The 22,542-nt window shown below is 52.1% G+C and overlaps 6 protein-coding genes across 6 annotated transcripts; 3 read left to right on the plus strand and 3 right to left on the minus strand.

Moving 5' to 3' along the window:
• Nucleotides 1–112: 112 nt before the first annotated feature.
• Nucleotides 113–1,106, minus strand: THITE_2116527 (uncharacterized protein). The gene has a single exon (XM_003653937.1). The coding sequence runs from the start codon at nucleotides 851–853 to the stop codon at nucleotides 242–244; it is 612 nt and encodes a 203-aa protein (XP_003653985.1). The 5' UTR covers nucleotides 854–1,106; the 3' UTR covers nucleotides 113–241.
• A 576-nt stretch (nucleotides 1,107–1,682) lies between these two features.
• Nucleotides 1,683–2,782, plus strand: THITE_160711 (uncharacterized protein; the record flags this gene model as incomplete). Its single annotated transcript, XM_003653938.1, has 2 exons — nucleotides 1,683–1,698; nucleotides 1,767–2,782. The coding sequence occupies 2 exons, from the start codon at nucleotides 1,683–1,685 to the stop codon at nucleotides 2,780–2,782; spliced, it is 1,032 nt and encodes a 343-aa protein (XP_003653986.1).
• A 1,548-nt stretch (nucleotides 2,783–4,330) lies between these two features.
• Nucleotides 4,331–6,539, plus strand: THITE_160710 (uncharacterized protein; the record flags this gene model as incomplete). The annotated part of the gene is made up of 7 exons (XM_003653939.1): nucleotides 4,331–4,690; nucleotides 4,767–5,155; nucleotides 5,245–5,360; nucleotides 5,438–5,628; nucleotides 5,699–5,764; nucleotides 5,837–6,393; nucleotides 6,467–6,539. The coding sequence occupies 7 exons, from the start codon at nucleotides 4,331–4,333 to the stop codon at nucleotides 6,537–6,539; spliced, it is 1,752 nt and encodes a 583-aa protein (XP_003653987.1).
• A 366-nt stretch (nucleotides 6,540–6,905) lies between these two features.
• THITE_2089143 (uncharacterized protein) lies at nucleotides 6,906–7,460 on the minus strand (the record flags this gene model as incomplete). The annotated part of the gene is made up of 1 exon (XM_003653940.1): nucleotides 6,906–7,460. The coding sequence occupies one exon, from the start codon at nucleotides 7,458–7,460 to the stop codon at nucleotides 6,906–6,908; it is 555 nt and encodes a 184-aa protein (XP_003653988.1).
• A 1,466-nt stretch (nucleotides 7,461–8,926) lies between these two features.
• THITE_2129515 (uncharacterized protein) lies at nucleotides 8,927–9,866 on the minus strand (the record flags this gene model as incomplete). The annotated part of the gene is made up of 2 exons (XM_003653941.1): nucleotides 8,927–9,579; nucleotides 9,677–9,866. 2 exons carry the CDS (start codon nucleotides 9,864–9,866, stop codon nucleotides 8,927–8,929), a joined length of 843 nt encoding a protein of 280 aa, XP_003653989.1.
• Nucleotides 9,867–10,501: 635 nt separating this feature from the next.
• Nucleotides 10,502–12,077, plus strand: THITE_2129516 (uncharacterized protein; the record flags this gene model as incomplete). Its single annotated transcript, XM_003653942.1, has 2 exons — nucleotides 10,502–10,507; nucleotides 10,917–12,077. The coding sequence occupies 2 exons, from the start codon at nucleotides 10,502–10,504 to the stop codon at nucleotides 12,075–12,077; spliced, it is 1,167 nt and encodes a 388-aa protein (XP_003653990.1).
• Nucleotides 12,078–22,542: the final 10,465 nt, after the last annotated feature.

Here is a 22,542-nt window from a genome sequence, read left to right on the forward strand (position 1 = left end):
AGCCAAATGCATCGACGCCAGGCATTCCCAAAAGCGTCGTTCTCCTGTGTTGGCTGAGCGCCTGGGCGGGCTGCTAGTTTGGTTCAGGTTCAAGTTGAGGACGACTCAGGGATATGCAAGAAGAAGCGAACGGATGCTTGCTTGGATTGCTGTAGCTCGACTTCAAGATCAGATGCATGCTATCACCCTGTGCTGCGGCGGATGTTGTACGTTGTGAACGGGTCATCCTGCGCCCTCCGTCTCACACGCATTCGAGCGGCTCAAACGTGGCCGGCTTCTCGACCACGATCCTCATGCCCACACTCACCTCCCCGCCGACCTCCACCGTGCCCATGACCCCCGCTTTCCGCCCTACGATCCTCCGCTCCGCGTCGCGCACAATGAACCGCTCCTTCAGCCCCTCCCGAAACTTGTCGATCTGCGGACACGGATTGCGCAGGCCCTGCACGACAACAACCGCATGCGGGTCATCCAGCCCGGCGGCATGCCCCTCCGCCTGCGCCTGCGCCTCCCCTCCTTCTCCCTCCCCAGCATCAGCATCAGCCCCAGCAGCAGGCAAGAAATGCAGCCTCGTCCCGCGCCCCAGCGCCAGCAGGTCAACGCCGGCGGTGGTCACGTTCTCGCCGAGCTGGCCGGGCGCGACGCCGACCTCGGCCAGCGTCTCGCGCGCCAGCAGGTGCACCTGCCGCAGGTTGGGCGGCCGCGGCCGCAGGTGCTGCCGCGAGCGGTGCTGCACGTGCACGCCGCTGTGGCAGTCGCCCTGCACGCCGAGCCCGGCGAGCAGCGTGATGGCTGCCGCGGGCGTCTTGCTGAACTCGTGCGTCGCTGAGAGGGCCACCGCGTGGACGGACATTGTAAAGGGCTTTGTGCTGGAGGGTGGGTTTTCGCGCGTGTGTGGGTTGTGGATTCCGTATGGAGAGTGGGATTGGGCGCTGCTCGGGAGCTGGTGTTATCAGCCGGGCAGGAAGGAGGACCGACGAGCTGTGCTCGACCGGGGTTGTGAATGAAGAAGAAGTTGCGAGCAAGCGAGCGAAATAGCTCGCTAGATGGACTCTTGAGTCATATCCGTCTTGCTCACTGGCAGGAGTTGCGGAGACAGTCGGCGGGGGCAAAAGACTAGTGTACGATCCATTCACCTAGCAATGCCACCTCTTGGCACCCGCCTATGTGTGTGCGACGGGATTAATATTACCCCTGGATCTCTTCAACTCCAACTTTGCTCACTGGGGCAACCGCATGACAGTAGTCAATATATCAGCAAAGACAAACTGCTGCTCCCTCAGGGGCCGTGTTGCTCTCCGAGTCGGACATCCTACTACAAACTGACTCTGGGCTGGACTGTCCGTGCCTGAACTTACTCACACTACTCAGATGGCCTAGGCTAAGTCAGTTCTGTTCTTCGCTCTCAGTGGGAACCATCTGGCAGCCGCGTTGTTCCACGGCCCTCGTTCCCGAGCGAGTCTGACTAGAAGGACATGGGAGCAGTCTGGTGAACAATGGCCAGCAGCTCATCATTCGCTGAAGGCAGCGTCCCGTCGCACAAGGCACGGCGCGGAAACCCGCAGAACGCTGTCTAACGCAGAACCTAACAACAAACAATCCTCTGCTCACCGTGTGTGCTGCGTTTCTCTCCCAAATACCTTAACCGAAAAGAAAGATCTCTGGCCACCGTGTCGACCGCCATGTCGTCGAACCACCGTAAGAGAGCCTCCAACCGTTCGGTCTGCTTGCTGTGCCTTGGCTGACCCGCTCCTTCGCCCGTCCAGCCTACCGCTACTTGAACATTCCGAAGGACGCGCCGATTGAACTGAAGCCGTCCGCCGGGAAGGGTTGGGGTGTCTTCGCCAAGCAGAAGATCCAGCGAGGCGCTCTGATCTTGCAAGAGAAGCCACTCTTCGTCATCCGCAAGGCACGCGCCGACATCACAGAAGAGGATGTAGGGCGAGCGTTCCAGCAGCTGTCGCCGCAGCAGAAACAGCAGTTCGCGCTCCTCCGCGACAACGCGACGCGGATCTTCCCATGTTTGCTGATGGCCTTTGCCGAGAACTGTTTCAATCTCGCCTCGGGGAGCGACGCTTGGGTCTCGCTCCCTCCCGCGGAAGGCCTATTCCTCCTCCATTCGCGATTCAACCACTCGTGTTTGCCCAACGCCAAAGTTCCCACAGGCCACGTCGGAGACGAGATCGCAAGCTTTGCGACCAGAGACATCCTTGCCGGCGAGGAGATCACGATCTGTTACTCGCCGGTTTTCGAATGCCTGACGAGGCACGAGAGGCACCAGGCGCTCGGCTTTACCTGCGACTGCCGAGCCTGTCTTCCGGGCACTCCCTTCCAGCGGCTCAGTGACGCGCGCCGACGACTCAGCCGGGGGCTGCAGTACCTGACACACGGAGTAGATGTAGATGTGCCGAGCGACGGAGGGCTGGGAACGAGTTCGCTTTCCCCGGCCATCGTCGATCCTCAGCTCCGGCGGGCAGCTCAGAATTTCGACATCCCGCTCACGTCTCGATTTATCTATGAGCCCCTGAGCGCGTTTCTGTGGGCAGAGGAGGGACTGATGGACGGTTTCATGTTTCAGAGAGTCACCCCGGGCATACGGGCAGTGGTGGGCATGTTCAGAACGCGTGAGAACGCTGCGATCGCTAGGTTTGCCCTGGTGCAAGACACCTGGCTCGAGAGACTGAATGTGGCCTTTAGACTCTACTGGCGAGGGGATGCAGCCGATCAGAGCGTTGCGGAGGGATTCCGGGTCATGCAGCTGGCGGCTTCGCTTTCCTCTTGATGTTGTGTTCCGCCTGGTTCACGGGTAGAACTCGGGCGAGTCGTGCCATGGGATCCGCGTCATAGAACAGTGGTGATGCGGTGGCACGCAATATTAGTATGCAGGAAGATTGATGGTAAGTGTGATGATCGATTCGAAGTGGGGAGGCTCCTACCACTGCCAAGATATTCTTGGCAGTGTATGTGGGGCGTATGGGCTATACAGGGCAAACCCTGCATGGAGCAACCCTAACCCAGAGCCTAACCCAGATGGGGTCATCATCTATTTATATATACAGGAGCATCCGGTATCAAGTGGGAATGAAGTTCTATGCGAAAAGGAGTAGGAAAAGGAGTAAGCCACGGAGCTAGACAGACTGCTTGTAGCGATTTAAGAGGTCGATGTAGAAAATAAACCTGCCAGGAGACCCCCCCAACGCAGACAAAAACACACACACACACACAAAAAAAAAGGGGGGGGAGAGGGGGGGAGAGATAGAGAGAGAGATAGAGAAGCAAGAAGAGAAGCAATAGGAAAACAAGTAGTTACCAAACCACTGCTGCGCTATGCTAAACGGTGTATTCTGTATCATCTACCATCTGTTTATTTGACAACGAGTCACACTTTTTGACAAGCACAATACTCAAGGTTGGCCATGACGTCAGCTTCAGCCTAAGCCGGACACTAAACTCATCTGCGCATAGTGTACCTACACTACCCGTGGACCCAGCTCGGCAAGCTCGGCTTCAAGTGGAATCTGGGGACATTGCATCGTGCGGACTGGGGCACGCTAGTACACTAACTAGCGGAATACACTAGTGTAATCTGTAGTGTCGCTTCCCTTGTGAGGACTGCACTGACACAGCTGCTAAACTACACGACACATACCTTAGCTCCCTATCAAACAGCCCTGCCAGCTTCCCCGGGTAGGTATGCACTGGAGATTGTCTCGCTGTCACCATATGCAGTCAGTCTCTTTAGCACTGAATGAGCATCCCAAGCTCACCTTATCTAAGCTTTAAGCTCCTGAGCGATTACCAGGTAGCTTCAAATATTGTAGTTGCACTTAATCCCGTTCTATATCCAACATCAGTGCGGACTATTAATATTCGCCAATGTAAGTAAGGCGGAGTGAGGCACCGAAAGATCCCTTGAGATTTGAGGAAACGTATTTTCCTATAGAATCTGCTAGGAAAGTGACTTGGGAGATCCGAGCAAATGTACTGTGAAGGGCGCGTTGTCGGATGCCTCTGTCTGTTCACCGCGGTAGCATCGAGAACCCCGCCGGAGGTGTGGTGCACTGCAATGGGAAGGATATGCGACGTTTCTTGTTGTACGGTGGTACGGACCAATCCACATGAAGAAGGTCGTCGGCTTGCCGCGGGATCGAGGTAACTAGTGTCGTTTGTCGCATGGGTCAGGCACGCGCCAGGGAGAATCCCCAGATATTTCTAATCATTCCCACCTTAATTTCCTTTGTTATCATCTCCTCGTCATTCCCGGATTTCCCACGGCATATTCCCACCACATCCCTGCATGGCCGGGCATCCCAAACCACAAAACGACAGCATGGCCGGGCCGGAGACCGAGACCGCTGTGCAGGTGGCGGAGAACGCGCCCATCCGGCCACAGCATCGCAAGCTGCACGACCCGGATGTCAGCTTCGAGGAGTATCTCCACTACGCGCAGAAGACGCGAGAGGAGGAGCGGACCCTCGAGAAGCCGAGGACCGCCTGGCGCCAGCTTTTGGCGGGCGAGAAAAAGAGCGCCGGGAACGGTGCCGCGGGCGAGTCGGTTGGCGTCGTCCATCAAGACCTCGGCGATCTCAACCTCTCTACGAGGAACAACCGGCTTCACGTCTCCGACGAGGAGTGGACAAATGCCAGCCGGGCCCTCCGCACCGCGTCCGCAGGCGCAGCGTTCTACCTCGTACGTTCTCGGATGAATGATATTTACGTGTAATATGCGGAGACACTGACGCTCGCCGGATCCGTGCTTAACACAGATCACAACCGACATCCTCGGCCCCTTCGCCGTGCCCTTCGCCATCGGCACGCTCGGCTACGGCCCCGGCGTCGCCCTATTCACCGCCTTCGGCCTGTTGGCCGGCTACAGCGGCTATCTCATCTGGCACGTCTTCATGCACGTCGACTCCTACGAGTTCCCCGCCCGCAACTACGGCGATCTCGCGTTCCGGACGTGGGGCACCGTCGCCCGGCACATCACCAACTTCCTCCAGGCCATCGCCCTGCTGCTCCTGCTGGGCCAGGTCACCATCCTGTTCGGCCAGAACATCTCCCAGATGTCCAAGTTCAGGCTCTGCTACATTGTCTGTCCCCTGGTGTTTGTCATTGCTGGCTTCTTCTTGACGCAGATCCGCACCCTCAAGGCATAGTGAGTTCCCCAACTTCGCTTGTTTGTTATGTGCAAGATTGAACCAGTTCTTGTCAGAGCTTTGTTGGCTGACTGCGGTATGTCCGAAGCGGATGGGTCGCCACCCTCGCTATATGGCTGAATTTGATCGTCATCTTCATCTCAATGGGGGTCATGGCGCATTCGCCTCCTAACTATGCAATTGCAGTGCTGGGTTCTGCAGGAAGTGAGTTGCACTGTTTGACGAGGGAAAAGTCTGTTCGTTCTGCGAAGAGGATGGGCTAACATTAGTTGTCTGAATAGGTGCCGTCGATCCAGACTCCATCACTCCGGTGGACGGTGTCTACCCTCCCATTGTTCATTACTCCGGTCTTCCGGCAAACAACCTGGTTGGTAACATCAACGGCCTGCTTTCAGGCGTGCTCGCGTACGCCGGCGCCCAGCTGTTTGTCGAGTTCCTCGCCGAGATGAGACGGCCAAGGGACTTCCTCAAGGTGAGCATGATCCGTTGATTGATTGGGCCCCAAAAGATCCGATGCTAACAGGTCTTCCTCATCGTCCAAGGCGATGTGGGGCGCACAGCTCTTCATCTACACAGTATACGTGGTGTACGGATGCTATGTTTATTATGTCAGTCGGCTCCCTGAGAAACACCTGGCCTTGACGCTGGCCGACGCGGACTAACCAGTTGAATTCAATCAGTTCCAAGGCCAATATACGTACAATCCCAGCTTCCAGGGGGTCTCTGCATACAGCTGGCAGACTGTCGGCAACGCCATCACGCTGCTTGCCGGGTTAATTGCCGCGGGACTGTACGGCAACATCGGCATCAAGGTGTTCTACAACAACGTCCTGGTCGACCTGCTGAACGCCCCACTGCTGGTTACCAAGCCAGGCAAGCTCTTCTACGCCGCCCTCGTCCCGGTCTGGTGGAGCGTCGCGTTCGTCATCGCGGCCGCGATCCCGGATTACTTCGGCTTCATCTCCGTCATGTCCGCGTCGACGCTGCTGAACCTGACCTACACGCTGCCCCCTCTCTTCGCGCTGGGCATGGACATCCGCAAGAACGCCATGCGGCCCGGAGAAGGGTTCAACCCGGAGACCGGGGAGGTGACTAGGAATGGCACCGCCATGCAACGGTACATTCGCGGCTTCTTCTCTGGTGGCCCGCTCCAGCTGGCGAAAAACGTGTGGCATGTGCTCTACTTCCTGGCGTCCTTGGCCATGTGCGGCTTGGGCATGTATGCTGCTGTGCAGGGGTGAGTAGCAATAACCTATCTCACCGGCAACGCGGCCTTACTGGCGTGAGCATTTGCTAACAGCCGGCTTCAGGATGGTCGATGCGTTCAAGCACCCGCAGCTGAACTCATTTTCGTGTGTCTCGCCATTAAACCTCAACGCGTGATTGGGGGCTGCTTATCAGCAAGGGGATGCCGGCGTGTCTGTGCTGGGCCCGGGGGCGCAGAGCAGGCTAAGGCTCACAACTCTAGGCCTGAGAATACGGTTGACCTGTGTTCGGATTGTGATGCCCTTCGGGTGTACCTGCCAATCAACACTAAGAGCGTATGGCCATTCAGAATCCGGAGCCAGAAAGCTGCATTCTAGAGAGCCACTTGCAGTTTCACGAACATTCCAAGCATCCAATTATGCAATTCGAGACTGAACCTTGGAAAATCTTTGGTCATCATATGATACAAGAACAAGCGAGCGGAGTTGGAGCAGCGTTGAGTAGGTAGCTATACACAGATGGTAGGAGCTGTTAGGTGGGCGGTTAGCCCTTGACCATCATAACGCTTATTGCAATGGGTGTCTGAGAGAACAGCAGGCGGGCATCGCCTGGGCTGTTGAGGAGTCTTTCATTAATATCAATCTTACACCGCGGGAACAATCGCAGGTTGCTGGGCGCTGCGAGGGTGGTACAGAAGTCGCTGATCGACGGGTTGGATGTGACGTCAGGGTTGAGGTATTGCGCTTGAAACTGGGGGCCCGGGGTGCGGGACCAGTGGTAGCCTTGACCTGGGGCGTGACGTGGGCGGTTGGGACAGGGCGCTTTGGAGGTGAAGATGACGGTGCGGACGTAGTGGCGGGGGAGGTCATCTTGGGCGATGCGCTGGAGGCGCTGAAAAGAGGCCAGGCAGAGGTCGGTGGTGACGGTGGAGAAAAAGGTGTTGGCGAAAGCAGTTTGCGAGTTGTGGTGGAATCGGCGGCAGGTACGCCGAAAATTGAGGAGGTCTTGTTCGAGGAGAAAGCAGGCGACGCGCTCGACAAGCTCAGCAGGGAGGGCGAGAAACACCGGATTGTGCGAGACATGTGAGGTGAGATCCATTGTGAAAGATGCTTGGAAGTGGGGAAGGAGGGGAGATGGGAGACAGAGAGACGGCTGGCTTGATATACACAGTCAGCAGAGAGGGGGTTCGCGTTACTCTCTTATTTAGATAATTAACTACTAGGCATGACCGGTTTGCGCCACTACCCCACCCTGGTTTGTGTTGGTCCGAGCAGAGCATCGTCATCTTCAAGGGCATGGGAGCACATGCTGATGATCCGTCGTGGTGGGCTTGGGGAGTGGCTTGCGTACCCGGAGCCAATCGTCTGCCGATGTTGAAGAGTCCGAACAAACCAGACAGCGGCGAGGCCGAGATATGCGGCGTATCCACGCTCGGCAGGTCCCGTGTAAATCTGCCACGGGACAGATCGAGTTCGCGTCCTCTCCTGGCCACCTGGAGGCTTTCCTTGGAATTATATCGTCTTCTCAGTCACTAGTTAGTTGGAAGATCTTCTGACCATTTACCCTCGAAGGAAACAAGAGGGTTCCAATTCTGCGTGCCATCGCCCTTGCCGACTGGCAGCATTTCTTCTACAACAGCTAGTTCTACCTGTTCGGACTCAGGCGGTGATTCCAATCCAGCCAGCATCCTATGTCGTCTGTGTAATTGAAGTCCTTGGAACAAAATACTCCGTATGGATGGTCCCATCTAAACGTTTGGTCGTTGGCTGATTAAACCAAGAGAAAGAGGGGACCAAAAAGGAAAAAAAGAAAAGAAGAAAACACAATACCAACTCCAATGTGGCCATTTGTTGGTGTCCAAGAGGAGTCTGCCTCATCCTCAGATACTTCATGGCCGCTTCTCCCATCAAACATTGGTCAGAATATAACGGCAGAGGCCCTGTTCCGATCTGAATGACGCTTCCGCTGGACAACAGGGTTTCACCGTCCGGCAGAGTAGATGTCAGAACGCTGGCTGCCCTTGTTGCGGTAGTAGAAGTGGTTGGGAACAAGGCGAAAACTTCGCCTTCATTTGTGGTTGTGGTAGGGGCAGTCACCGTGGGCAGAGTAATGGGTGCGTTAGTGCCGACTTGTACGACGCTAGAGCTGGAGACGACAATCTGTCCGTCGGGTGCGGTCCAAGTGGTAGCGCCGGCGGAAGACGATGGAGTGCCCTGGCCTTATGTGGACGTAGGGGCAGGTGACAGCGTGAACGTCTCACTGTCGGTTGTGAGGGTGCGGAGAGACGAGACGGACGGTAGTGTGATTGGTAGGTTGATGCCGATCTGGACAACTCCGGAGCTGAAAACAACGGTTTGGCCATCCGGTTCAGTCCAGGTTGTTGCGCCATTTCCGGTGTTTGTGCCGCCGCCTGGGGAAACCGTGGGGGTGGGAGGCAGAGTGAACGTCTCTCCATCCGTAGTAAGCGTCGTCAAGGACGAGACCGTAGGAAGGGTGACCGGTACATTTGTCCCGATTTCAACGATACCGGAACTGGAGATGATTACCTGACCGTCGGATCCGGTCTATGTCGTAGCGGGTGCTACGCCTCTGGGTTGATTCCCGGAGCCGCTCCCAAAGGTGAACGTGTGACCATCAGTCGTCAGAGTGCTGTGCCCCGTCGGGACAGGGATCGTTTCCGTGCCGCCAATGACGATTTCAGAGCCACTAGAGACAATGGTCTCTCCAAGCGAATCTGTCCAAGTGCTGGCACTAGTGGTTGGGTTGCTAGGCGGGCTGCTGGTAGGCCAACCAGTAGGTATGCCGGTAAAGTCGCCAGTGGTAGATCCGGCGGATGTCGCTTCCGACGTGCCTGGGAACGCGCATTGTGGAAACTCCGTGGAGAACCCTTGAGGACACGAAGATGGCTCCGTACTCAACAACCTGCTTGAGAAAGTTGTCGGCTCACCCGAGGCAGGCTCCGTGGAGGGGTTCCCTGATGAAGAATGGTTGCCCTCAGAGGTGCACGACCTGGACGAGGTCAAAGTGACAATGATGGTCCTCGTGCGTACTTGGGTGACGAAGACTTGCGATGTAACAGTGGAGAGTGAACCGCTCTCTGTGTATGGCTCCGACGTAGAAGCCGTCTTCTGGGTTCCCGGCGGGCTGCCATAAGTCTTGTCTGGCGCGCTGACTTGGAGTCCAGGCACGGAGTCGCAGCCACCCACGGCATTGCATACTGTCCCGGCAGGGCAGCAACCGTACATACAGCAAATGTTTCCTTTTGGTGTCAATGTTTGTCAAGTATCTCCAGGAGAAACTGCTTGTTTGCTTACCAGCTCCGCAGAGATTGTGTTGGCCGTCAGGGGTTTGACAACAAGTGTCGCCGTAGTCAGCAGAGCCACACCGGTCTTGACACCAGTACTCGTTGGGCGCACAGCCGGAGGAAGACCGAACAAAGACTGCCTCCGTCAGTGCGAACAGGGCAGAGATCCACAAGGTGGCCGCCCACAATGGGAGACGCATGGCGATAGAGGTGTGCAAGACGAGAGAGGGAAGAGGATTGTCAGGGTGTACTGGTGGCTTTGCGAGTAGCGTGTTGAAGGATGTATGGAGGGAGACTCTACTGAGATAACTTCCAAGAGATGACATATGTCCGCTCCGAGTCATCGTTGAGCGTGAAGCAGGATATGTAGGTCCTACCTACGGCAGGCAACCGTCTTCCCTCCCTGGTTCCCGCCGTGCTCTCGGACCCCTCTCTATCCAACCGCCTGCATTCAATGCTGATGGTGAACCACATGACGGCACGGCCCATCGTCCCTGTCCATTCGGACTTCATGATGGATAGCGTCGGAATTGGGAAACAGGATCCATCGCCCATGTCACCGAACAATCCTTGACAGGATTCTAGTCATTCAATTGAGCCTAGTGACCGAGAAAGTCCCCGAGAGCATGTCGATAAGCTGATGGGATTCGGGAGTCCGCGCGACGAGGTATGGACCAAGAACCGAACTCATGCTCACCACCACGATCTCGACCATCATGGATCACGACTAGGTTCTGCCGTTTGAGTTTAGCAACCGGTTTGGCAGCGGTAGCTTTTAATTTGATTGGATGACGCATATCTTGTGGCGGTGCGAGCAACCGTGTAACAGTTAACTATGGCAGTAAGTCGAGGCGAGGTGGCGGTGAATGTCGACCGACACACTGACGTCGTATAAGCATAACCCAGTTTGGCAGGAGGACGTATACATATCGGTACTTGGTGGGAGTTCTCGAAGGATTGACGGTCCCGGCCGCAACACCTACCCACCTGTCGCACCAGACCTCGGACTGAGCTGCGAGCCTTGCCAAGTAGCTTATGTGACGTGAGACGACGCCGGAGCTCAAGCTCTTATCGCCGAATATCCTCTCACCAGGGTGCGTAGAGATGGAGCATAGGTTGCTCATAGACAGGTTCTCGGTGTAAGCGGAATTCTTGAGCGCCCCTAGCTTTTGGATTTCTTTTCCCTTCCGGACGCAGGCGTCATTCGTGCTGCTGTCCTGGTAAACTCTCGAGTCTGTCGACCTCGACAGCACAGCACTGGCGCCCGGCAACAGCAGCAACAACAGCAACATAGGAACACAACAATAGCCATAGCAACCACGTCGGAAATGCCTGTGCTAGACCAGATTTTCAAGACCCTCCACCGTCTTGAGACTCAGGTCAATAGCCAGAGCAATCGGCTCAACGCAATTGAGCTGTCGATCAAGTCCAGGTCCGACGACATTACGGCGTCCAGCACGGACGATAGCTCGAGCGAAACTTCGAACTCCGGCTTCAGCAACCATAGACAGAGTCGGAGCTCCGCGAGCTCTATGAATACGCCGTCCCCGCATTGCCCCCAGTCTCCGGCGGCATCGTACAGAGCTTCCCTTGCGGAATTACGGAATCGATTCGCGTTCTCTCACAGCTCCTTGGATATAGGCTCTCCTCCCGCCAGCCGCCTACACGAGCATATTCGGGGAGACGGGACGCGAAGTCCTACAGTCAACAACCGCGATGAGGGTAGCGACGACGAATGGGAAGACGAGGTCGTGTACACCGAGTCTACATACTCCCAGTACCCTTCGCGCCTAGATCTCTCCAATCTCGCCGACGCTCCCCCTCTCCTAAACGACATCCAACTGCAGCGCTACGTCCATAGCGCTAAGTCGTCCCTCAACCCCCAAGACTTTACTGGGCGGGAGGATGCGTCCTCACCGCCGGGTCCTATCGGTATGCGGCAGCCATCAGGTTTCGACGGGCCCCATCGACCGCAATCTCGGTCACCTCCGGCGAGTGTTTGCGCTCCAAGCATAGCCAAATGCGCCAGTTGCGGACACCAAGCTGGCAGTGAGCAGGAAACCAACTTGCAGTCCGCTGCGCAGGATACTACCCCCGCTGAAAAACAAAAACCCTTGCAATGGAGGGTGCTGGCTGCGCAACGTCATGACCGGGCCGAGATGGCCCTCTTTGCATGGGAATGCTGTAAAGCCTCCTCGCAGTCTTGGTGGTTTGAGTCGGAGGAGTGGCGGGCGATCCAGAGCGAGACACGGCGGATCACTGAGGTCCTTGCGCCTACATCAGCGGCAGCGGCATCCTCGTCATTGCGAAAGGCGAGAGAGGCGGTAGGGAAGTTGAAGACCATGTTGGCCACTCGGCTGAACAATGCGGGATTCTTCTGGGCTAGACGCGAAACCGCTGTCGTGCCTTAAGGGCTTACAACGCGTTGGTAACTTACTCGGACGGATGTTTACTCTAGGTTAGATAGCAGTTGCCATCTTCGTTTGACAATATTTTCTTTAGGTCATCTTCTGATTTGAGTCGTTTGTTGTCTACCCGAAGAGGATAGGAGTCAATGTCAGAGTCACACACTCCTGGGCGAGCATCCAGATTCCAGAGTGATCCCTTGTCCCACAGCTGCACTATCTACTTCAGAAACATCACCAAGGTAAGATCTTAGATAGGAAAATGGCGCGTTCTTTTTCTTGCCTTTTTTGTTCTTTTTTTCCTGTCCTTTCCGTGCGGGTGCTTGACAGCAAACCGGCTTGGAATTCTTTGCGTATCCCTGGCAACCTGGTTTTGGGGGGATACGTGGTCAGCATGAGTTAACTGAGAATCCTTCCATGACCGAAAAACATGGTTGTTGCCAGTGAGGATGCTCGGTGTCGCATCTCGGCTGCGTGCCAACGGATGTTGTCAGCACCTTCCGGTGTAAGAAGCTCATCGTGTAGAGCCGAAGGTAGCCAGCCATGCACACAGCCAGCACAGAGTCCGAGAGCCTTGATACTTTCTTTCGGGCAGCGTCGATGTCACGAGACTGCGAGATGAGCAATCCTTCGGTGTAAGCGGCATCATCATCGTCGGACTTGATCAATGCCGAGGTCGATACTGGTGAGGGGGGGAAGGTGTTGAACGTGTATCTATGACTGAGAATCTGTCAAGTGCGACCCAAGAGCGAGCCCTATATGGTTTCTCGTCTCTTCTCGTTCTCATAAGACCTATTAGGTGAAAGTAGTGTTCAGCCCAGACTCGACTCAGAACCAGAATCCTTCCTCATCGCTCTCGTTTCTCCCCCTCCCCCCTTCACTTCGTTCACCATGAAGCTTCTCCGCAATCTCACCGTAGCCACGGCCTTGTCGCCTGGCCTGGCACTTGCAAGATGGTTCTACCATCCCCGTGACAAAGCCGCTACGATTTCCAATGACCGCTGCGAGTTCACAATCTCCTCGGATGGAGCATTTGCTTGTCCTGCCGGACGGCTGGAGGATGGTCAGATCCGCCTTAACGGCAGCTACGACACTGCCACCTTTGTTCTTTCCGGCGGCGGCATCGTCGACTCTCGTGGCTTTGGCTGTATCGTGACTGGCAAGTAGACACCCCCATTATTTGACCTTGGTCGTTCTAGCCAGCAGTCACTAACCCTCTGCGCAGACCCCCCAATCACCCAATTCCAATGCGATCAGGGGAAACCACCTACCTTAGGTTTTTCTGTTGACCCCTCCAACAACACCCTCCTCTACCACGGCTCCCCTGCCTTCTGGGCCTGCCCGGCCACAGACACCGAGTACAACATCTACATCAATCCTAACTTTGGCCAAACCAGATGCTTTCCCATCACACTCACGACCAGCGGTTGCGGCGCAGCAGCGTCTTCCTCCGCCGCTCCCCCTCCGCCTCCCGGGCGGCAGGAGTGCAGCTTGGTGGACCGACGAGTGCAAGGAGGCCTAGCGACAATGGAAGGCAGCCGAGCTACGCTAGGTAGACAGGGAACCTAGTAACAACAACGATCGCGAGGAATGTACAGAGGCCCGGAGGGCCTTTTACAAGGTGGCTAAGAAAGCTAAACGACAGTACTAGATAGACCAGCTTAACAATGCTTGAACGGACTCGGAACTCTATAGGGTGGTCGCCTAGCACAAGCAAGAATAAAATAGGAGGTCCCCCCAAATCAAGGTCGGAGAAGAAACTATCTACGATCCTACGTATAAAGCGCGGTATATCGTGGGGGCCCTCCTCAAACGCTTTAGCGTGGTAAACGACCTAGACGACGACCCCCTCGTTGGCTAATAGCTATACAAAGCGAAGTAGGAACTCCAGTGCCTAGGCAGCGTCTCGCCAGAGGAGGCCGCTATATTTACTATCGGGGTTAAAAGCACTTCCCCTAGTATCGACAAGACTAAAGTATACCTAATAAAGAGCTGCTATAGTATACCTAATAAAGAGCTGCTAAAGGGTATTTAGCAAGGTTATTATAGACCTCTTCAACAAATATATCATATTATAGTACTACCTAAAACCCTAGAGAATTATAGAGGTATCCTTTATACCGAAGCTAGGTAAAAGAGACTTCTTAATACCTAAAGCTTACTAGCTAATTGCCCCGATTTCCTACTTAAGTAAAGGCCTTGAATAGGTTATAGCCTAGCGAATGGCCCTCTATGCCCTTAAGGCTAGGATTCTCAGTCCCTAAGACATTAGTGCCGTCCTATAAAGGTCGGCGCCCAACCTAGCTATCTATTTAACGTACGATATTAAGTAGAAGCTTATAATAGGAGACGTTACTACCTTAGCTACTCTCGATGTCGAAGGTACCTTTAATACCTTTCTACCTAGGTAGTTGCTAGCCTATATATATAAATAGAACTAGTCTCTTAGAGTAATATAGCTAGTTGAATCCTTCTTTAGCGAATAGAAAATTAAAGCCTAGATTAACAGGGAGTATATCGAGGAGCTTCTTATCCCCTATAGAACCCTCTAAGGCTCCCCCTAGTCTCTAATCCTATATATCCTCTACTTAGTGAAACTCCTCTAAGTCAAATCTACCCTCTAGTTTAGCTATGTCAACAATGTTGGCCTAGTACATTCCAATTGTAGGGGGGACCTACAACGGAATATATAGGATATAGGCAACGTAGTTAGAAAGGTCCTAGAGTAGAGGAACGAAAACAAGGTATAGTTTTCTAGAGATAAGACGGAGCTAATCCACTTTATAAGAAAATGGAACCACTAGAATCTACTAGTTATAGTTAATGACTGTCTGACAATATACCTAGCTATAGCTTTAGAGGCTAAAGACGGAGGTCCCTAGCTCTAAATAGTAGTATAGTAGCTTAGGGGATAATTCGATAGACGTTTAATCTTCAAAAGGTATATTTATAAGCGGTATATAAAGGCTAAGAAGTTACTGTACTACCCTTATAACCTTGTTGACACTTAGTATAAGCCTCCTGTTTATATATTATAAAAGGCTATTATAATAGTGGTTATCTCAATAGTGCTATATAGCGTGGAGTACTAGTATAGCGAATATACTAAGCTTATATATAGTAGGGTCTATAGTAGAAAGGAGAGAACCTCCGTTTATATAAAATACTATATAGAGGCAATTCAAAGGGTTATCAATATAGCTATAAGAGCTCCCCTCCTAGTATAGTGTACTATACTAAATAAAGTCCTTTACTATGGGAACTTTTCTCTTCTTTCTGCTTGCTTGTATCCTTGCCGCAACGCCGACAAACCCTTCAAAACCACCACCGTTCGAAAGCTCTCGTCGAGCCCTATCCAGCTGTACCGACCACCATTGCGCGCAGTCCATTGCGTAGGTGTAGGAGGTGGTAGAAAACAGGGCAATCTAGCATCGGCTGACTAGCGGTTAGACTTTTTGCCTTCACGTGACCCACCCGCCCTACTAGGCTAGCACAGGCCCTAATACCTACTGATGGCTAGCAACGTCGGCTATAGCCGCTAGGCGATAGGCGCCAATAACCCTGCCCCTACAACGCCCAAAGAAGGAAGGCTAGCCTAGGCTGGCCCCCCCCTGGCTATATAGGCCTAGCCAAAGACCTACTGGGCCTAGAAGGAAGTTTAAAGCCTTTGGAGTAGCTTGCTAGCCCTAGTGCTAGCTAAAGCTAAGGCCTAGGCCCAGGGTATTATAAGCAAGCTAAAGGAGGCCTACTAGGCTAGCGGTTAGGCCAGAGGCCCTACCTTGGGGCTTGCGAGCCTATCTAAGCAAGGCCTATAGAAGCTTATAGCCAAAGAGGTTAAAAAGGCTATTGTAGAATCTAACCAACAGAAGCCGTAGGCCCAAACCTACTCTAATATAGCCGTGGGGGCCTCTTTAGGGGACCCTATTGCCCCCTAGAAGGTAGTCCTACCTAGGGCTACTAGAGAGCTTATAATACGTAGGGCTAGTATACTAGCCGAACTAGCTAAGAGAACCTTGGCTTAGGTGATCTAAGCCGTTAACCAAGCTTTAGAAAGGCCTAACAGGGCTATAGTAGCCTAGAAGCTCCCTAGCGGAGATATTATTCTAATCTTTAAAGACCTAGCTACTAAGGAATAGTATTTGGCTAACCGGGAAAAGTAGGTCCTAAAGGCCTTTGGCCTACTAGCCTACGAGGCTACAAGGACCTTTATAATCCTAGTTAAAGGGGTGTACTATAAGGACCTAGAAGGGGTCTCGGAGGCTACTTTCTAACGGGAGATTAACTTCTAGAGCATCGACAAGGTTAAATTTAGGCTCTTAGTGGCTAAGGGCTATACTAGGGCTATAATCCTTGTTGCCTTAGCTGACTAAGCCGAGGCTACGAAGGCCTATAAAGAAGGCCTGCTCCAGAGGGCCTAGCTGTTCGACTATAAGCTATATTGGCCAACCTTGAACCCTACCCAGTGCTTTAAGTACTGGAAGTAGGGGTATATCCAACGCTATTGCTGTAAGGAGGCCCTATGCCCTAGCTATAGAACTAAGGCCTATAGCTAGGAAGGTAGGTAGGCTAAGACGGACTGCTCTACTTACAAAGGCCTTTGACTACCCTACTGCCTAGCCTGTAGAGGAAAGCACTCTGCCTAGGATAGGGGCTACCTAGCCCAGGCCTAGGCTAAGGCTAAGGCCCAAGAGGCCTACGCCTACCGGCCCTGGACCTTTGCCCAAGCCCTAGCCGCTAGGCCTAGTCACTAGCCTTGAGATAATAGTCGAATCTTTGCCCTCGACCTAGTTAAACCCAATAGCCCTAGCCTAGCCCGGCCATTAAAACGGCCCTGTAGTAGGCCTAGCGGTATAGCAGTTGCAACCTAGGAAGTAGCTTAGGATCTAATGTAGCGCTAGCTCGACTACAACTTTGTAAGTTCGATTCCTACCTAGGGCTTCGCTTTTTAGGCTAGCTAGCCTAGCCAACCACCTAGCTAACCACCTAGCCAACCACCTAGCTAACCACCTAGCCAACTACCTAGCTAACCACCTAGCTAACTACCTGGCCAACTAGAGGCCTAGAGCCTAACCTAGCTAGCCACCCTCGACTACCCAATAGCGCTATAACTATATGGATCTTGTTGTAGAACACCTAGGGCAGCAAAGAGGCGGTTAAGGCCTTGCTTGAAGAGTCTAATTTCGATATCCTAGCTATCTAAGAACCGTAGATTAACCTATTTACTAAGTCGACCTACTGCCTTCGAAGCTCCTAATACTACTTGGTCTATAAACCTAAGGCCTAGGCAGCCCTGTACGTTACTAAGCGCTATAGGGTTAGCTAGTGGGACTATAGTATAGAGGATCTTTGGTGCTAGGTCCGGCTAGAGCAGGGCCTTAAAGTCTAGTCGGTTTACAACCCTCTAGATTCTAAGGAGATGCTAAGCAGGCTCCTATAGCTGCCTGCCCCTACAGTGCCTATGGTCCTAGTGGGGGACTTCAACCTCTACTACCCCTGCTAGGACTAGTATAGCCGGCTAGATCAAAGGGCTAACGAGCTGCTTGATCTAACTATCCAGTAGGATCTTGAACTCTGTACGCCTTATAGGGCTATTACTTAGGCCCCCTAGGGCTATTGGCTAGCTTGGCCATCGACTATTGACTATATTTAGTCCTCTATAGGCCTATAAGGCACCTACTATAGCCTAGACACTAGGGGGTGGTCCAACTACTACCCCTAAGCCCTCGAAGCCCTAGTATCTAGGCCTAGAGGGTGCTAGGATGGCTGTCTAGCGGGGTAGGCCTAGGGTATAATGCGGAAGGACGAGGTCGAAGCTAAAGCGAAGACCTTGCCTATTACAATGGGGCTTACCTTAGGTAAGCTTGCTAAGCAGGCTATAATGGCCCAGGGCCTACAAAAGGCCTTTGATAGGTTAATAGCCGAGCTATAGGCTATTGTAAGCCGTACTACCCCCTAGAAACGGCCCTACTAAGGCCTCTAAGCCCTATAGTAGTCCCTAGAGATCTAAGATCTTTGAAAATAGGCTAGGCAGGCTAAGAGGGCCTATAAGGCAGTCTCTACCCCTAAGCACTGGACAAGCTATAACAGGGCTACTAAGGCACTATCGAGGGTTATTAAAGCCTCTAAAATAGCCAACTAGAGGGCTACTCTCTAGGAGGCTAATGACAACCAGGCTCTGCTATAGAGGCTAGAAAAGTGGGCCTAGCTCAAGAGCTATACCCCTATCGACCCCCCCAAGCTCCTAGCCCTCTAAGTGGCCTAGGGGGCCCCTAGCCTAACTACCTTCGAGGCTAAGGCCTAGGCTCTTATAGACCGGTTTTTCCCGAACCCACCTATCGACCTCTCTAATATCTAAGACCCTAGCCTTGCCTAGGACTAGCCTAGCTAGCTCGCTATCGAATAGAGGGTAACACCCAAAGACATTAGCCGAGCCCTATAAGGCACTGCCCTATAGAAAGCCCTAGGAGAAGACCTTCTACCTACTAGCCTACTTAAGGCCTATAGCTAACTACTGGCCTAGATCTTAGCTATATTAGCTACTAGGTACCTATAGGTAGGGTAGTTCCCCCTACGCTTCAAAGTAGCTAAAACGATAGTACTGTAGAAGCTTAGTAAGCCTTTAGCAGTATACTAGACCCCTACTAGCTATAGGCCTATCGCTCTATTGCCTACTATTAATAAAGTTATAGAGGCAGTAGTAGCGAAGAGGGTTATAGAAGCTACTAAAGCCAATGGCCTATTCTCTAAAGAACAAATGGGCAATAGAGCCTATAGGTCTATAGAGCTAGCGATATAGCTAGTAGTAGCCTAGGTCTAAGAGGCCTAGAGGCAATGGGCAGCGGCCTCGCTCCTACAGCTTAATATCTTTAGGGCCTTCGATATAGTCAACTATCCTAGGCTCCTAGCTACCCTTCGAGACCTTGGTTACCTAAGGTAGCTAGTTTTATAGACCAAGGCTTGACTAGCTAGCCAATTAGCTATCCTCTGTTTTAATAGGAGAGCTATAGAGCCTATCCTAGTGGTGGCAGGGGTCCTCTAAAGCTCTCCTCTATTCCTAGTGCTATTCCTACTCTATATTAGCACCCTATATAGGGTACTAAAAGAGAAGCACCTACACTTAGGCCTAGTGGGGTTCGCCAACGATACTAACCTACTAGCCTTTAATAGAACCTTAGAAGCCAACGTTTAGCAGTTGGAAAAAGCCTAGGATATATGCCTATAGTAGGCTAAAACCTAGGGTATAGCCTTCGTAGCTAAAAAAAGCGAACTAGGGCACTTTAACAAAGGCTAGTAGCAATAGGCTGTCCCAGTGCACTTAGCTCTACTATAGGGGGGGGGAACTAGGCCTATATAGCCTACCTAGTCGGCTAAGTTCCTAGGAGCTTAGCTAGACTAGAGGCTACAGTAGGGGGCCTACAGGATAGCTATAGAGGGCAAGCTATAGACCTAGGAGTACACTCTAACTAGGATAATTGCAAAGACTTAGGGCCCTAGCCTAGCCTAGGCTAGGGAAATCTATACTAAGTGTATACGTAGTGCTATAGCCTACGGTACCTCCACTGCCTATACTCCTACCCCCCCCTAGGGCCAGCCCTAGGGCATTGCTAGGAGCCTAGCCAAGGCCTAGAACCGCAGCCTCCAGGTGGTCACTAAGGCCTACCAGGCTACGCCCATCTATACCCTCGAGACCGAAGCCTAGGTTCCCCCTCTAGACCTATACCTTAACAAAAGGCTAGTAGACTTTAAGAGGTAGATTCGACGACCGGTCCTCCTAAAGGGCCAAAGGCCTATCGACATTATAAACAGGGCTTGCCTTAGGCTCTATAAGAGATTTAGAAAGCCTAGAGGCCAAAGAGGGCCCTAGAGGGTACAAGGGCCGCTAGAGCCTACGACGGTAGAAAGGCAAGCACTAGCAACGCTATAGTGGGCTAGCTGTAGGCCTACTAGGCAGGCGCTTAGAGAGGCTTAGGAGGAGCGGTAGAAGCAAAGGGTTTAGGTATAGGGTAGGAAGCCTAGGAGGCCGGCTAACTAGGACCCCTTTAACTTCCTCTTTACTAATAGGGCCTTAGCCTAGTATCAAGGCCTAACCAAGGCCTAGAGCTCTCTGCTAACCTAGGCCAAGGTGGGGGCTATAGGCCTTCGGGGCTTCCTTTTTAAGGCCTAGGTCCTAGACGTCAATACCCCCCTCTACGCTTATAGTGAAGGTGTGGAAACGGTAGAGCACTTGGTGGTCTGGTGCAGGTACCCGCCGAGGCCCAGACCCTGGGCGCCCTAGGCTATATGGACTCGCCTAGACCTCTACTATGTACTGCGTGGTGGAGGGGCCTAGGCTCGCAGGCTTGCAAGGGGGGTGGTTAACTAGCTCCTACAGTCAAGCCAGCTTCCAGAGTATAGGCTAGCTACAAGGCTAGACCTTGCCTAGGAGCCTAGCCTAGGCTAGCCCTAGGCCACTGGGCCTACTTGGCCTGGCCACTCTTTTTTCCCTTTTCTTTGTAGTATTGGGACTTAGACTCGTTCGTTCGTTTTGTTTTTCCTTGATTCTAAAGGTCGGATACAGGTTTTTTATCCGGCCCTCGGAGCACGGTTTTCCTGTATATAAGCGGTAGAAGGACTGGCGAGCCCTGGCCAAGGGCATATCGGAGTAGGAAATAATAATAAAAAAGTCCTTTACTAAGATATAAGTATACTAATGGTAGAAGTAGCCCTAGAGAAGGCTCGACTCTACTTCGCTTTCCGCCTTTATATAGTAGATAGGGACTATCACCTAGTCAAGAGGATAGAGATCCTAGCCTAATAGCAGGGGCGTAGGGCGGGTATAATATACCGCCTATATATCTAGCTATAGTATACTAGGTTGGAATTCTCCCTTTTCAATAGGCCTATTATCCCTTTAATATACTTTACCCCTAGCTATAGGGAGGACCCTATAGAGGAGCTTGACAAAGAGAAGGCTACCTAGTAGTTCGACGCCTAGTAGTAGGAGCTACAACTAGACGATATTGTAGCCTTCTTAAATAGCTTACTAGAAAAAGACAACAATATATAAAAACTAGGGTATAGCTTTATGATTTATAAGGTAGGCAATACAAAGGAGCTAGTCGACCCTAGCTACGCCTTCCTCGACCTATATATAGTTTTATTTAATGTAGAGGCCCTTAGAGCGAGGAGGGCCCTTAAGGCGGCCTAGTAAATAGCTATACCTAGGGAGTAGATCTAGGTCTGCCTCAACAATATAGAGATGATCTAGTACTTATATAGCATAGCTTGGAAGATTTTATAAGCCTACTTTTTAGCCTTCTATAAGGCTATAGAGTCCTATAAATGTAAGGTCTAGGCTAAGTAGAGCCTAGGGCATATAGATATTCTAGGAAATTAAATAGTAAATCGACTTACTAAGGTAGGGGTCTTATTGGATAAGGACCTAGAGAGCTAACCTATACTCTCTAAGGTTAAGATAGACCTATATAAGCGCTTAAAGAGTTTTAAGGCTAAGCAATAGAGCGATCTATAGCAGGGCCTATCTTAGCACTATAGATCTTAGGAGCTAGAGTATAACGTTAAGTGCCTACCTAAGCTAGAATATCTTTCCTAGAGGATACTATACCACTTCCTAGCAATATAGATAGGGCATAGAGCCTTTATAGTATACTATTACTACTATAACTATATTAATTATAAACTAATCTATAGATATTATAATATATATAAGAGGCTAGAATACCTAGTATTCTATTGACGTATACTAATACGTTTTTTAGAATAGCTATAGCTTAATAAGTAGGGCAATTAGAGGAGCCTATAGAAATAGCTAAGAAGAGGCTATATCTATAGAACCTAATCTATAAGCTAAAGCCCTTTTAGGAGTTTATAACAAAGATAGGCTTCTACTAACTTACTTACAATACGTTTATAAATTCTAAATTATAACTTAGTTCTTAGCTAGGGCTTCGATTTTTATAGCTAACGCCTAAATACGCTAGTAGCGCCTATGTTACACGCGGATGGTCCTTGGTGACTATCCAGCGGTAAACGTGTGAGGGTAAGAAAGATCAATGCCTCTCAGTCTCGTCAATTGATGAGGCAGCACTCCTGAACACTAGTATATGTCACAAAAGTATGTTGATGCAGTCTGGTCTCTACAAAAGGGTTGCGGGCGAGGTTCCCTTTTTAAGGGGAACACTCGTCACCCCTGACTGCGGTGCGGTTATAAGTGCCCTTGCCACAGTTGCGTGTGACAGCCTAGGCCTTACTATTGCTATACTATATAGATCCCCTAAATTCCCTTAGAAGTGCCTATTTACTAGGGCTCGTACCCCTAGTAGGGTAGGCAGGTTCTGTTACACACAGTTGTGGGTCACCTGTGGCCACCTGTGGCCAACTGCGCAAGTGTGGGCCCACTGGACCCACTGGGCCCCACAACAGCACTAGGCTCCGCAACAGTGCATAGGCTACCTTACGCATAGGCCACTAC

This window comes from Thermothielavioides terrestris, chromosome 3 (assembly GCF_000226115.1).
Source record: "Thermothielavioides terrestris NRRL 8126 chromosome 3, complete sequence".
NCBI lineage: Eukaryota > Fungi > Ascomycota > Sordariomycetes > Sordariales > Chaetomiaceae > Thermothielavioides > Thermothielavioides terrestris.